This window comes from Dreissena polymorpha, chromosome 12, assembly GCF_020536995.1.
Source record: "Dreissena polymorpha isolate Duluth1 chromosome 12, UMN_Dpol_1.0, whole genome shotgun sequence".
In the NCBI taxonomy this organism is placed as follows: Eukaryota; Metazoa; Mollusca; class Bivalvia; order Myida; family Dreissenidae; genus Dreissena; species Dreissena polymorpha.
The window spans coordinates 35,895,485-35,911,672 of NC_068366.1; the positions used below are offsets into that span (position 1 = coordinate 35,895,485).

Genomic DNA, 16,188 nt, shown 5'->3' on the forward strand with positions numbered 1-16,188 from the left:
TATTTGGTCATGGTTGAGTGGATAGCAAAGAAGACTAAGTAGGTTAAGATTGAGTGGGGATCACAAAAGACTTATTTGGTCATGGTTGAATGGATAGCAAAGAAGACTAAGTAGGTTAAGGTTGAGTGGGGATCACAAAAGACTTATTTGGTCATGGTTGAGTGGATAGCAAAGAAGACTAAGTAGGTTAAGGTTGAGTGGGGAACACAAAAGACTTATTTGGTCATGGTTGAGTGGATAGCAAAGAAGACTAAGTAGGTTAAGGTTGAGTGGGGAACACAAAAGACTTATTTGGTCATGTTTGAGTGGATAGCAAAGAAGACTAAGTAGGTTAAGGTTGAGTGGGGAACACAAAAGACTTATTTGGTCATGGTTTAGTGGATAGCAAAGAAGACTAAGTAGGTTAAGATTGAGTGGGGATCACAAAAGACTTATTTGGTCATGGTTGAGTGGATAGCAAAGAAGACTAAGTAGGTTAAGGTTGAGTGGGGAACACAAAAGACTTAGTAGATCAGGGTTGAGTGGGTATCAAACCTGCGACTCTTCATTTCTCAATTGTGTAACCACTAGACCATGCATAAGCTTACAATACTTATACACAGTTGCTTATTTAAATCACAGACACCCCAAAGCTGCGGCAGGTAGACATCAACTTCGCCCTGCAGGTTATCATAAACGTGCTTTCCCCGCCCACCCGTGTGTCCGGTAGTCAGAACAACTCGAGCACCAAGTCTGCCATGCACCATCTTTCCATCACCGAGCATGGTCGCTGTGGAAGCATGAGCAACAGCCACAAGGGATTTGTGAAATACCACGGCAACGAGCTGCTCATCCAGACAGCCTATTTAGGTATGATTAGAAAGAGACAAATTATCTGATTGTGATTGTGAAAAATTTTGCTTTTGAACTATTTTTGTCAAACCCGAAGGCAGAAAGCTTTTTATGCCCTTGGATTGAAAGATCGGGGGCATATTGTTTTTGGCATGTCTGTCATTGTATGTGTGTGTCCTAAAACTTAAACCTTCGTTAAAGTTTGGTCATAACTTTTTGACTATTGAAGAAAGCAACTTGATATTTGGCATGCATGTGTATCTCATGAAGCTGCACATTTTAAGTGGTGAAAGGTCAAGGTCATCCTTCAAGGTCAAAAGTAAAAAAATACAATCCAAGGGAAGTAATGAGCTTTAAAAGGGAGATAATTTCTAAACCTGCCAAATGATGTATTAACATTTTATTTCAAAGCGGCGCAATAGGGGGCATTGTGTTTCTGACAAACACATCTCTTGTTAAAGCCGTTATAATGTTTGTGAGTGTGTGCGTGAGTTAATCCGTCTGAGTTTGTCCGCAAAATAACTAGATCTCCACGAAAATTAGTGATTCCACACTTATCTACACTAATGATATTCACCAAAATCGTAATATAGGTCAAGATTTATCCCTGAGGTTGCAGTGGTGAAGTGGATATGGTGTCAGCCTAGCTATTTGGATGTCACAGGCTTGATCCCCATTGTCGGAGCGTTCTTTAAATTTCCCCTATACACACCAAGTACAGGTTCTTGTCCCAGGAAACGACTTGAGATTGTTTCAAATAAGCATATGCAATCGCGCTTTAGGCTTTGTATGCAATCTAGCCAAAATAAATAGGTTTTAACTAATAATAATGCCTAGTTGGCTGAATAGACTTGTGTGATGAAGATTCACCTGTTATTGAACGTATCAACATTTGGAATGTTCATTTAAGAGCCAGGTGTGTAGATTTGCACTTGTTACTCATTTGCAGGCCTTGAGATTCTGATGTCCTGCTTTGACCGAGCCCTGGCCCCAGAGTGGCACCGTGTAGCCAAGTGTATCATCAACAACTCACAGCTGAAAGGTATGAATACTGCTGCACAGTTGTGTTACACTTGTACTCATACTCAAGTATAGCTCATCAATATTTACCTGATACTTGTGAACTCTTTAAGCATTAATTACATAATCAAATGGTTTTCTGTTTTGTGTTTTTTCTGGGCTCATGCTGAATAATACCATACCAGTAATTTAGTGGGATATTCTTTGTAACACTCTAATACAAAAATAAATACATATGTTCATCTTTTTGGCATTGTACTATCATGCGTTAAGATAAATATTTCTTTTATACCTAATGATAAAATATGACATTTCTGCAGAGAAATAACAGCAGTGAAAATAAACAAATTGTTCTTTTCACCGGTGAAAAGAACTATTTTCGGAACTCCTTTTTCTATTTTTAGATTATCATAAATAATTTTATGTATATTTTCTAAGTTCACAAGTGAATAAAAATCGACATTCCACCAAATCCAACATTTTTTTTTTTATTTTATGCTTTTTCACCGTTTATTTGCATTGTTAAAGAGTCTAACTGGAGAAATTCGGTGGTATAATGATGTCATTTTGTCACACTAATGACGTCATTTTGTGTTTTGAAACATATTGAGGCACGCCACGAGAAAAACTCCGAGAAAGGATAAATTTTCAGCGAAAGGGAAACAGCTGCTAATTATTTTCTTGAAAAAGGGGCATAAAAGAAACAGAAAATGTGTTCATGTCAGTGTAAGATCGTTTGATATTTCATTCATGATCATAGAAAAATAATATTTTCACTCGTGAAAATATATTTTCTATGATCACTCGTGAAATAACAAACAATCTTACACTGACATGAACAAATATCTTCTATTTATGTTGACAAACAATCTTTCTTTATTTTGGAAGTTCCTAATGAATTATATTTATTGTTATGCTCCCCCAAAATTTTTGGGGGGGGAGCATATAGTCGCCGCTTCGTCTGTCCGTCCATGTGTCCGTCCGTGCACAATTTTTGTCCAGGCTATATCTCAGCAATTAATGACTGGAATTCAATGAAACTTTTTTGGAAGCTTCACTACCAAGAGGACATGTGCATATTATCAGCCGGTTCTGGTCGGATGATTTTTCACAGAGTTATGACCCTTTGAAATTTTTGAAATTTTCCATTAACTGTACATATAGTGCAATTCTTGTCTGGGCTATTTCTCAGCAACTAATGACCAGAATTCAATGAAACTTTATGGAAAGCTTCACTTCCAAGAGGAGATGTGCATATTATCAGCGGGCTTTGGTCGGATGATTTTTCACAGAGTTATGGCCCTTTGAATTTTTTAATAAAAAATTATGATCCCCCCAACTACTGTGCCCTCAAAACGTTTCCTTTTTATCTAAATATATAGTGCAATATTGTGACAAATAGAACACTTTGGGGAGCATCACCTGTCTCCGATGGTTTCTTGTTTCTTATGTTTTACAAAATGTGTGAGTAATTTATTATTTTTTTTAATAATAAAGGAGCATTTTTTTCCAGTGTGTATATCTCTATGGAAGTTCAAGCATGTTTATTTTCCAGTGTGTATATCTCAATGGAAGTTCAAGCATGTTTATTTTCCAGTGTGTATATCTCTATGGAAGTTCAAGCATGTTTATTTTCCAGTGTGTATATCGCTATGGAAGTTCCTGAACTTCATTGTCACCCACAGACCCTCCATATTTCTTATGCTGCAGCCATTTATTCAGTTCAAGGTATTTATAACCAATTGAGTGGCGTACTGAGAAAACTGGGCATGATGCATGTGCGTAAAGTGTCCTCCCAGATTAGCCTGTGCAGGGACGACACTTTTCGCTTTTATGGTATTTTTTGTTTAAAGGAAGTCCCTTTTCACAAAAATTCAGTTAGGGCGGAAAGTGTCATCCCTGATTAGCCTGTGCGGACTTTACAGGCTAATCTGGGATGACACTTTATGCACATGCATTATGCTCAGTTTTCTCAGAACGCGACTCAATAATATTACGAGACTTGATTAGGGCGTGCATAGTTTTGTTATTTTGTTGTTAGGTAATTTCAGACAATGGATCATTTTGATCCATTATGGTATATTGCAAACACTTTTATGTTTTATTTATATGGAGCAGTTATTGTTGAGTTAACGTCATAAAAAACAGGTCTTACAAAAAATATATAAAACTTATCTCCCTTGATGTAATATCGTCTTAGATGCTAAGAGTGAACTGCGATACGGCCCAAGAGTATTATGAGCAGCAGACCATCAAAGACAAGATGCATGGCTACAGTTTCACCCATCCAAAGTGTGTTGGAACAATCCTGGTTGAATTGGCATTGGAGCTAAAGCAAATACGGGAAGAGTTCATTGCCACAGGAGGTTAGTTCATCTGACTCACCCATTTCAAGTGTGTTGGAACAATTCTGTGTAAATTTGCATTTTTAGATGAAGCATGTACAGGAAGAGTTGCCACTGGTGGTAATTAGAATTAATTTGTCCATTTATAATATGTTGGAATGGCCCTGGTGTTTGACTGGCAATGTGTTGGAATGGCCCTAGTGTTTGACTGGCAATGTGTTCGAATGGCCCTAGTGTTTGACTGGCAATGCTCCATGTGTTGGAATGGCCATGGTGTTTGACTGGCAATGCTCCATGGCAATTCTGGGAAAATTTACTCTTTTGTACAAATTTAGATTATCAAAACTTTCTTGGGTAAGTTGTTGATGCAATCAGAGTAGAACAATGTGGATTTGTGTGAATTATCATAAATCTTAAGGAAATGACCATTTTATGGTAATGTATAATATGGTTACACAAATGCATTTATGTTTACCATAATCCAAAAACTAAGCTTTTCTTGTGTGCGATCTTGAGTCTATACTTATGCCATGCAACCAGGTCTTAATTCATTATTATTGTGGTATGTTTAGACATCTATTGCACCGAATAATAACGATGCCTTGCCCTGATTTAAGATTTCCTCTTTCCAAAGGTGAATACAGGTCAAGATCAGCAACCATGGTAACAGACAGGTCTGAATTCTCGCATACGTTGGAGAACAGAGCCCGTGCTGAAGTGAATGAAATCACAACGGAGATCATTGGTCCACCAAAACCCACACTTGCCACCATTGGAAAACGGGCCAGCAGAGGTCGGGGTGATTTCTACCTTTTAAGAAATTTTTATGTCCCCCACTATAGTGGTATTGTTTTTGCCGTGTCTGTTTGTTTGTTGCTTTGTTTGTTTGTTTGTTTGTGCAAACTTTAACATTGCCATAACTTTTGCAATATTGAAGATAGCAACTTCATATTTGGCATGCATGTGTATCTCATGGAGCTGCACATTTTGAGTGGTGAAAGGTCAAGGTCATCCTTGAAGGTCAAAGGTCAAATATAGGGGTCAAAATCGCTCATTTAATGTACACTTGCAATATTGAAGATAGCAACTTCATATTTGGCATGAATGTGTATCTCATGGAGCTGCACATTTTGAGTGGTGAAAGGTCAAGGTCATCCTTGAAGGTCAAAGGTCAAATATAGGGGTCAAATTCTTATAAAATTTGTAATAAATGTGTTTTTTTTGCAAAAGCAACATTTGCCTTTTATTATGTTCCAAAATATATCTGGGGAACTCACGTTGACATCATTTTCTACAAAATCTTTTGAAATTAAATACAGAAGCAGACGCAAATTAAACCAATATTTTCTGACTTTCATATACACAGGAACCATCCTGTCCCAGGGAAGTTCTGGTAACAGCGTCCCTTTCAAGGTTCCCAGCTTTGAGAGCGGGAGCCAGTCTGGGCGGAGGCAGTCCATCGGTCAGCGGATCTCGGCTAAGGACGGCATGAGAATCCTGGAGAAATTCAAACGGCCCACTCAGGATGATCTCTCTCCCATCGGTGAGTTAACCCTTTGCATGCTGGGAAATTTGTCGTCTGCTAAAATGTTGTCTGCAGAATTTCTAAAATGAGCATTTTCTTCGATTGTTTTCAACGAATACTATCAGAATAGCAAACAGTTTGGATCCTGATGAGACACGACATTCTGTGGCGTCTTATCTGGATCCAAACTGTTTGCAAAGGCCTTCAAAATTCGGTTCCAGCACTGAAAGAGTTAAACCAGCGTTTTTTTCTCGAATGGTAAATTGATTACCAGAATGTTAATTAATATACTTTTGTAGTGATTAAATTAAGTGGTGCTAAACAGGTAAAATAGTGCATATTGATGTTGAAAGTCGCAGATTCCCTTAACAACACCAATAATAATAATGATGTCTGTAAAATATGTGATGTCATGCAAAACTTGCTACAGGGTATAAGACCCTTGTTCTCGATAATATATAAATTCAGTATGAGTGAGGTAACAGGGAACCAAAAATTTCAGAGTGAGTAAGGTGTTTTTTTGGAGGAAAACTGCCTTTTTTTAAATTTGTTTGGGAATGGCTTATTTTTTCATTACCATTTATATAGAGAAAAAAGCCCTGTTTGAATTACTAACTTGCACACTGAAAGCACACAGAAAGTAGTATAAATTCACATGGTTATAGATTTTTTCTTACAATGCACACTACAATATACCATACTAATTTGTATACCTCTAGATTTTTGTCTAAAAGCTAGACACAAAAAGGAAACATACAAATTAAAGAATAGCCTGAGATATGCAAAAAAGGGCTCAATATCTGTGTCAAAGTAGTATGCAGGGAATATTAATCATTGTCAGTGATAGCTCTACATCTATTTTTATGCCCCCCTTTGAAGAAGAGGGGGTATATTGTTTTGCTCATGTCGGTCGGTCGGTCGGTTCGTCGGTCGGTCTGTTCGTCGGTCGGTCTGTCCACCAGATGATTTCCGGATGATAACTCAAGAACGCTTAGGCCTAGGATCATGAAACGTCATACGCAGATTGATCATGACTGGCAGATGACCCCAATTGATTTTTAGGTCACTAGGTCAAAGGTCAAGGTCACAGTGACTAGAAATAGTAAAATGGTTTCCTGATGATAACTCAATAATGCTTTGGCTTAGGATCATGAAACTTCATTCGTAGATTGATCATGACTGGCAGATGACCCCTATTGATTTTCAGGCCACTAGGTCAAAGGTCAAGGTCACAGTGACTCCAAATAGTAAAATTGTTTCTGGATGATAACTCAAGAATGCTTAGGCCTAGGATCATGAAACTTCATAGGAACATTGATCATGACTGGCAAATGACCCCTAATGATTTTCAGGTCACTAGCCGCAGGTTTTTTTGGCCTGATTTTATATCCGAAAAACGGCTATATTCCCAATCCCAAATACTTTATTCCCAAAATGTGCCAAAAAATTCCCAATTTTTTTTTTTTTCAGAAAGAAGTGTAATGCTTATTTTATCTCAATTTTAATTTAGTTACATCTAACAAAGTATATAATAATGATTTATATGATTTCGTTCTTTTAATTTGAAATATTATAAATAGTTATATCAAATTAGTATTTCCCTAATCAGTGGACTTTTCGCACACAAAAAAGAAGGCTTCTAAATTTATTTTCCCAATTTCATTAAATTGACGCTAAAATTCCCAATTCCAAAGCCATGGGCTATGATCCCAAAAAGTGGGAAAAAACCTGCAAGGTCAAAGGTCAAGGTCACAGTGACTCGAAATAGTAAAATGGTTTCCGGATGATAACTCATGAATGCTTACGCTTAGGATCCATGAAACTTCATAGATACATTGATCATCACTGGAAGATGACCCCTATTAATTTTCAGGACACTAGGTCAAAGGTCAAGGTCACAGTGACTCGAAACAGTAAAATGGTTGACTGATGATAACTCAAGAATAATTAGGCCTAAGATCATGAAACTTCATAGGTAAATTGATCATGACTGGCAGATGACACCTACATGTATTGATTTTTATATCTATATCTATATGAGTCGTGTTCTGAGAAAACTGGGCTTAATGCATGTGCTTAAAGTGTCGTCCCAGATTAGCCTGTGCAGTCCGCACAGGCTAATCAGGGACAACACTCCCTACTTTTATGGTATTTTTCGTTTAAAGGAAGTCTCTTCTACACGAAAATCCAGTAAAGGCGGAAAGTCCCTGCACAGGCTTATCTGGGACGACACTTTACGCACATGCATTAAGCCCAATTTTCTCACAACAAGACACATACATACCTAAATAAATCTGTTTTTGCAGACCAAGTCGTGCAGGAATCGGAAGAGAAAGTACAAACAGAGCCCACGTTTGCCTTCCAGCCGGCCCTGTCTGAACAGAACAGTCTAGATGAGAGTCCAGCATCAGTCCTGTATGAGAATGAGGGTAAGTGAGCACTGGGGTGATCATTGTCAGAACTCTAAAATACCAAAAGGAAATTATTAAATTAATAGAATTCTTTAAGTCACTATTTCTATATTTAGAATATTTCTTACAGAAATTCATTTAAGCAAACAGTGCAGACCCTGATGAGACGCCGCATCATGTGGCGTCTCATCTGGGTCTACGCTGTTTGCCAAGGCCTTTTTTCAAGACGCTAGGCATAAATGGGTTAATAGAATTCCTTAAGTCACTTGCTATTTTATGCTGATGTCTTTTCTCATGAAAATCTTAAAACAAGTAAGTATTTCTGAAATTATTCATACATTGTATTTTACCTGTTTGAAAGCAGAAAATGTTGGTTTTCAAATAGAAAATTTATCTTATTTTACCCGTTTGTAAGCAGAAAATATTGGTTTTCCAAAAGAACATGTGTCATATTTTCCCTGTTTGTAAGCAGAAAACATTGGTTTTCAAAACAAAAATTTTGTCAGACATTTTCGCTTTTTACAACTAAAGTTAACATTTCCTGTTGTAAAGACCAGAAGTGTAGAAGTTCTTTCTTTCAGCTGATTCCTGCTATTTGGTTACTAGATTTGGTAGTTGTTGAAATAATAATTTGGTCCAGGGAGCTATTACTCAAGTATTGTAATGTGACATCATGAAAAGGTGAAACCAATTCACATTAAATAGGGAATTTCATTAAGCAAGCCTGGTTAAGTTGTTAAAAATACTAGAAAGTTGCAGTTTTGGCTTTAAATACTAGTATGTGATAAAGATTATGGTTAAATTTGCATTATTTGTGTCATCCATGGTTGTTGATGGCATCGTTTTTTAGCTCACCTGATTGCTCAGGTGAGCTTTTGTGACCGGTCTTTGTCCGCCGTCTGTCGTCCATCCACATTTGTTCGTAAACACTCTATGGAGGCCACATTTATTGTCCGATCTTCATGAAACTTGGTCAGAAGCTTTGTCCCAATGAAATCTCGGTCGAGTTCGAAACTGGGTCGTGCCGGGTCAAAATCTAGGTAAAAAAAAAGAAAAAAAAGGTATCCTTATTTGGCTATAGAGAAACCTTGTAAACACTCTAGAAGTCACAATTTTGCCCAATCATCATTAAAGCTGGTCAAAACATTGGTTTTATTAATATCTCGGACGAGTTCGAAAATGGTCCAGATCGGTGAAAAAACATAGCCGCCAGTGGGCGAGGCTTTTTTCTCTATATGTATTTAGTGAAAACATGTGAACACTCTAGAAGTCTCATTTTTGGCCCAATTTTCATGAAATTTTGTCAAAACATTTGTTTCCTTGATATGAGAGTTGAGTTCTAAAATGGTTCCGGACAGTTGAATAACATGGCTGCCAGGGGGGGGGGGGGCGGTTTTCCTTATTTGGCTATAGAGAAACCTTGTAAACACTCTAGAAGTCACAATTTTTGCTCAATCATCATGAAAGTTGGTCAAAACATTGGTTTTATTGATATCTCGGAAGAGTTCGAAAATGGTCCAGATCGGTGATAAACATGGCTGCCAGTCGGCGGGGCATTTTTCTCTATATGTATATAGTGAAAACATGTGAACACTCTAAAAGTCCCATTTTTGGCCCAATTTTCATGAAATTAGGTCAGAACATTTGTTTCCTTGATATGAGAGTTGAGTTTGAAAATGGTTCCGGTCAGTTAAATAACATGGCTGCCGGGGGAGGGGGGCAGTTTTCTCATATTTATTTAGTAAAAAAAGCTTGTGAACACTCTAGAAGTCACATTTTTGGCCCAATCATCATGAAACTTGGTGAAAAGATTGGTTTTATATATATATATATATATATATATATATATATATATATATATATATATATATATATATATATATTATATCACATAATTAATGCCATAATAATTGCCTTTAGATTGTCCAAATTTTCATTATATTATACAAAATCCTTGTAAACACTCTAGAGGTCACAATTTTGTTACAGATTTTATGAATCTTGGTCATCATAATATTTATTTTAATATGATAAATACATACCTGCTATCCCTAGCTATACCTTTTTAAGGTGGGTTAGCTACTCCAGAAATCTTCAAGTGCCGGAATTCGGCCACCTCTCCTACTTAAAACAGATCAGGTTAAACAAAGTATAATGTAAACTAACCAGAAATCAAGAACCGTAACTTATCTTCCTTTTCTGGAGAACACCGAGACAGACCGCCATTTTTCTGCTCCTGTGGAATTTGGTGTTTTCTTTCAATTCTGCGTGGTGTTTTGGGTTTCTTATTTGATAAATTACATAATTTGTCATTTCTGCTATATTCAGAAATCTGTTCTCTTTAAATTACGTTGTAAATATTGTTATTTTCAGATTTTGACGGGGTTTTCTACGGCATCGTGCACTTGTGCACGAGCTTTTCGTGGGTTAGTCAAAAAGTATTGACTATATTTTGTACAGTTTATATACCGTATTTAACTGTTTTATTCATCATAATTGTCACTAAATATTGTTTCTTGCGTAAATTCTTTTCTATTTTCTAATTAAAAAATTAGAATGAGTTTTCAATTACGTGGCGTTTGTGGTCATTTAAAAGCGTCGTGAGATAACCACGACACTTGTTTATTATGCACTTTGTGTACAGTTGACCATAAATGTTCTATTTGTAGTTCATGGGACGACGACATTTGGCGGAAAGCAATACGTCGCAGACCGTTTTTTAGCAGGAAACGACCAGATGTACCATCAACAGATGGTTTTTGCCCGGTTACTTTACAGACGTCAGATGATCAATTACAGCATCAGTCACCGGGTATCAGGCAAGATGGCGATCGTACTTTACCATCGGAAAGTCGATCAACATCAGACCTTATGGCGACAACCTTCAGCCGGTCTTTGCCTGATGGCATTGGTCAAGGACATCGACCAATGCCAGACCAATTGGCACCCGCCATACGGTCATTATCCGTTGACAACAGTGGTCATGTCATGACCGGTACGTCACCGGGTTCTGGACTGGTCACCGGAGACCGGTCCGGGCAACGACCGGTCACCGGTCATTGGGGACCGATCATTGGGGACCGGTCCAAGGCACCGGAGACCGGTCCGACCCACCGGTCCGACCCACCGGTCACTGGTCCGATCCACCGGTCACCGGTCATCTATTATCAGGGTTGGCACCAATAGACCGCCCCTGGTTTTAACCGGTTAAAACCGCCCCGGTCAATACTCCCGAAGTGGTCATTACTGGTCAATACTGGTCGATTGAACTTCGCCCCCAATTTTAATTTATATTCCATGCCTAATTAAACAATATTGATAATATAAATTAAACAGACATGTTGCCAATAATGTCTTAAGCTATTAATACCCACTATTATATACCTGTTCATGCAATTTGTCGGCCAATCTCTCAAAATTTTGCAAATAAGTCAAAGTTGGTCAATTTGATTTTTCTGGTTGATTGAACTTTTTTTAATTCTAATGAATTATGATGCTCAGATAATTCTGTGCTTGATTCAACAAGAACCTGTCAATTACTGTGTATGAGTTGTTCCTCATACCCACTGTCCCCACAGTCTTTTAACAGTCTTCTCACCTATACAGGTTGGGGCACCCAAAACTGATAATAGGGCCTTAAATGGCACCTTTTTGACACAATCCTTACTTGTCATGTATTCTTGCATTGATTTCTTTAAATACTTTTTAAACAAAATAGTGAAAAAAACTTAAATTTTTATTGATAAAAGAATAAACAACATAATAAGAAATAATTATGAAAATAAAAAAATAATTGAAAAGAAGAGTAGACCCACAATTGGAAAACATTATTTGTTGGCAAAATCAAGAACTTTGATTGTTTTTTCATTTGAATACCAATTAACCTTTTTAATATCAAAGGGAAAAAAAAACCTCTTAATATAGAAAGGAAACAAGTTAGAAGTAACTATTAAATTAATAGCAAGTACAATGTAATCTTCTTGTGTGAGTGATATGAAATAGCCTAAGGGCAGATTTGCTTAATTGTCAATATCAGAGACATAACACTGCATGCATTTTATTACCAACTAAGAGGCCAGATTTATAACCCTAGAATACACAAGAGTTCTGTTTGTCCATCTGTTTATCAAAAAGATCAAATAGATATATCAATAGATAAGTGAAATGCTATGGTACCTACAATAGTAATAATACTTTAGTAACAGATGTGATACACTGAGATAAAGATATTGCCTTAGTCCTTATGTATTTGAGGCTGTTTGCATAAATAATAAAGAAGTAACTTTTTACAGCTTTAAAGATTTTTTTACAATAAATAACTCAGAAAAAAGTTTATCAATTACAGAATAATTATTGATTTAATATAAAATGGCTCCTTTGTAATGTTTTATTGCTACAATTTTCAATCGACCAGTATTGACCAGTAAAGACCAGTAATGACCAGTTTTGACCGGTTTTAACCGGGTATTGACCGCTGGCCCGGTCCCACCCACCGGTCATCTGTTACTGATGACCGGTCCGACCCATAGGTCATCGTTAATGATGACCGGTCCGGTCACCGGTCAGTACTACCGGTCACCGGTCAATACTACCGACAGGTCACCAGACACGGGTCAATATGCACCCATCATTAACCGGTCAACAGTTGCCAGTAACCGGTCAATGATCAGAAACAGACGTTCTACTTCATTGGATTATTCCACTTCTTCATCGTCGAATGCACATTCGTCGTCGACTAGTTCTGATTATAGAGGTAGACGTCGGACACGCTCTTATTCATCGAGCAGTCCTCATTCCCGTAATTGTTATGATCATGATCGATCATCTTGATCATCATGGGAACGATACTCGAGGAGACATAATCCCGTCGTAGCCGTTCTAGCTCTAGACGTCGTAGCCGTTCTAGATCTCGGTATCACAGGAATAAAGGTCGAGACAAGCTTCATGGAAGCATTGTCTTTCCGACTTTCATGACCGGTCACATTACTATCCTTTTTCTGATAGTAATGTTTCCATACCCTATGCACCAGTTTCCAGTGTGATTTCAACACATGTTGCAGTGACTGATCCGATTTCACAGCCCTTCAATTCTGGTGTTCATTTCACCACAACGGCTGTTTTGTCTGCACTGAGGGTATCTACTACTATTTCTAGTGGGAAACCCCCGGCTGCTACTCGGTCTATGCGTGACACATGGGTTCAAGATTCCTTTGGAAATTATGTACCTATCACTTCTGATAATTCACCGTCTATTTCTGGTTTTAATAACCAGTGTGTTGACTTTGAGGATAGTCATTCTTCGTTACCGGAGAATCATCATTTGGTGCAAGATAATTCTCCTATCATTCCTATCACGGTTTCAATGGATTCTTTGCACACCTCTGGCGTTGTTGACAGTGAGCATGAATCGGATGCAGATAATGATACTGATCAGTATTTAGCACCCATTCATCAGATGTACGAGTTTATGTTCCAGACTCTTGGCGAAGAGTATTGTTCACGACCTGTGGAGGTGTCTGCTAATTCGACCATCTCGGTTACTGAGCAGTTGGTTCGTACATTTGATCCTAACAGGGTTACTAAGGCGAGTTCCCGCCTTGATACACGTCTTCCGATTGGTGCTTCAGTTTTATCTGTGTTTCAGTCGTTGGAATCAATCAATAAAACGATTCCTAAACAAGGAGAGATATGGAGAGTACCTAAAGATTTCTCTGAATCAAAAACTCAGGAATGTTCTTGAAGCTATAAGCCTCCAGTACCTGATCCGAATTCTGGTTTAGATTTCTCTAAATTACCTATTCAGGATCCTGACATGAATAAACTGTTGCTTACCATACCTAGTTCTTCAACATCGGTTTTGGTTCCTTATTCCATCTTAGAACAATAAGAAGGAAGAGAGAGAAGAGCATTAGGTCTATCTAACCAAATAGACTTAATGCTGGCAACTATCTTGCGCCTTGTTTGTGATTGGTCAGATTCGGTTCCGGATGAACTTCGGGATTTATTGATACATTATCCCGAACGACATTGAACCTTTCACATAATGCTGCTTCTTCAATGTCGGAGATGTTAAGGATTCGTAGAGATCTTATCCTTTCGTCTTTACCTAAATATTTTCTATTAGAGCCAGGTATAAATTGCTCAGGGCAGCACCTCTCTCATCAGGATTTCTTTTCCGTAGAAAGATACAAGAAGCACTCTCAGCTGATAAAGATGATCAACTTCATGCTTCTCTTGCAAGAAATAACTCTGGACAACGCCAAGTGGCCTTTAAGCAACCGGCTTCTAGACCACTGGCAGGTCCAGTAGTTAAGAAGGATAAGAGGACTTATCTTTTCTCTAAAAAACCTTCCTGGAATCCTCGGTCAGGTTCTAATAGATGTACTCCAAGTTACAGACCATCTTTTTCTCTGAGGTCCTCTGTTAGGAACCCTGCTAAAAAGAACAAACCTCAGCTAGATAAGACGAATTCCAAACCTCCTGTCGGCAGGGGCGGGCCTCCTTCTTATCAGCCCTCGGAAACAACCCTTTCTACCACCATCTCCACAGATGCTGGAAATACCATTAGGGGCCAGACTTCTTCTTTTTTCAAATCGATGGCTTCAAATAACTTCTGACGCTTGGGTTCATTCTCTTGTTATAAAAGGCCTGACTTTTCAATTCGAGAACAGACCTCCTCTTTCATGCGTCCCCATAGAACTGGTATCTCTGCATCCTCATATTCCAGAGTCCATTTGTGTTCTTCTTGAAAAACAGGCGGTAGAAAGGGTACAAGATCCATATTCTCCAGGATTTTACAGTCATCTTTTTCTTGTTCAAAAGAAAAATGGTTCCTGGAGACCAGTAATAGACTTAAAAGCCTTCAACATGTATCTACTCAAACCAACTTTCAAAATGGAGACTCTGTCCTTCATACGGGACACCATCAAACCTCTGCACTGGGGGGTGTTCTTGGACTTCTTGAAGATGCATACTTCCATGTTCCTATACATCCCAACTACCGGAAGTACCTGCGATTCGCCTTTCAAGGCCAGGTTTACCAGTTCGGAGCGATGCCATTTGGGTTGGCAACGGCTCCCTAGTCTTTACCAAGCTAATTGCTGCGGTCGTAGCACACCTCCGGGTGCAGGGTATCCTTCTTCTCCAATATTTCAACGACTGGCTGTTACACCAGCTCGATCGTCAATTGCTTCTGCGTCACCAAGGATTCTCTTGGAAGGAACTCCTATCCTTGGGACTCCTTCTAAATGCGGACAAGCCAGATCTCATTCCTTCTCAAGATTTCACTTTGGTTGGAATGAATTTTTTGACTCCCGTCAATCGGGTCAGAGTTTCACGTCAACGAATATCAGACCTTTTGCTGAAAGTCAAATGGGTTTTGTCCCAATCTCATATAACAGCTCAATAATTCCTCTCTCAACGTTATCCTGAGCTCAGTAGCAGACTGTGCAGTTGGGACGTCTGTTCCTTCGTCCTCTTCAGCATTACCTCTCAGCGTGTTGGAAATGGTCTCCGGACAATCTGTTTACAAAGATTCCAATTTGTCCAGATTTAGTACCCCATCTTCAGTGGTGGCTAGACAATCTCTTGCAGGAGTACCCCTTCTTCATCCGCAACCTTCTTTATTCCTAATTATGGATGCGAGCAAGGAAGGGTGGGGTGCTCATCTGGAACCACTCCGTCTGATAATTTCAGGGTCGTGATCTCATCAGGTGTCACAGCTACATATCAACAATCTAGAAATGCGAGCAGTTTTTCTAGCAGTATCTCATTTCCAGTCACGTCTTCGAGACTCGTGTGTGATGGTGTTAACAGACAACACGTCAGTTGTGACTTACATCCAGGCACAGGGGGGAACACATTCTCACTCCCTGTATCTGGAAACCAAGGAATTACTTGTTCTCGCAAGAGGCTCAATATTTCTCTTGTGGCCAAATATATTCCAGGTCGCCTCAACGCCCTGGCGGATGGGTTGTCTCGCAAACACCAGTTACTACCAACAGAGTGGACACTTCATCAAGAAGTGACCAATCAGATCTTTCACTTTTTTGGTTAT

The 16,188-nt window shown here is 38.6% G+C and overlaps 1 protein-coding gene across 2 annotated transcripts in view; it reads left to right on the forward strand.

The window, feature by feature from the left end:
• LOC127852737 (protein unc-80 homolog) overlaps positions 1-16,188 on the forward strand; it is a 138,829-nt gene that overhangs the window by 113,668 nt on the left and 8,973 nt on the right. For both annotated transcript variants that reach the window (XM_052386689.1, XM_052386691.1), the window contains exons 54-60: positions 622-849; positions 1,781-1,873; positions 3,491-3,579; positions 4,052-4,217; positions 4,831-4,989; positions 5,563-5,739; positions 8,028-8,150. In XM_052386689.1, coding sequence (XP_052242649.1) covers positions 622-849; positions 1,781-1,873; positions 3,491-3,579; positions 4,052-4,217; positions 4,831-4,989; positions 5,563-5,739; positions 8,028-8,150 — 1,035 coding nt within the window. The remainder of the gene's footprint in view (positions 1-621; positions 850-1,780; positions 1,874-3,490; positions 3,580-4,051; positions 4,218-4,830; positions 4,990-5,562; positions 5,740-8,027; positions 8,151-16,188) is intronic.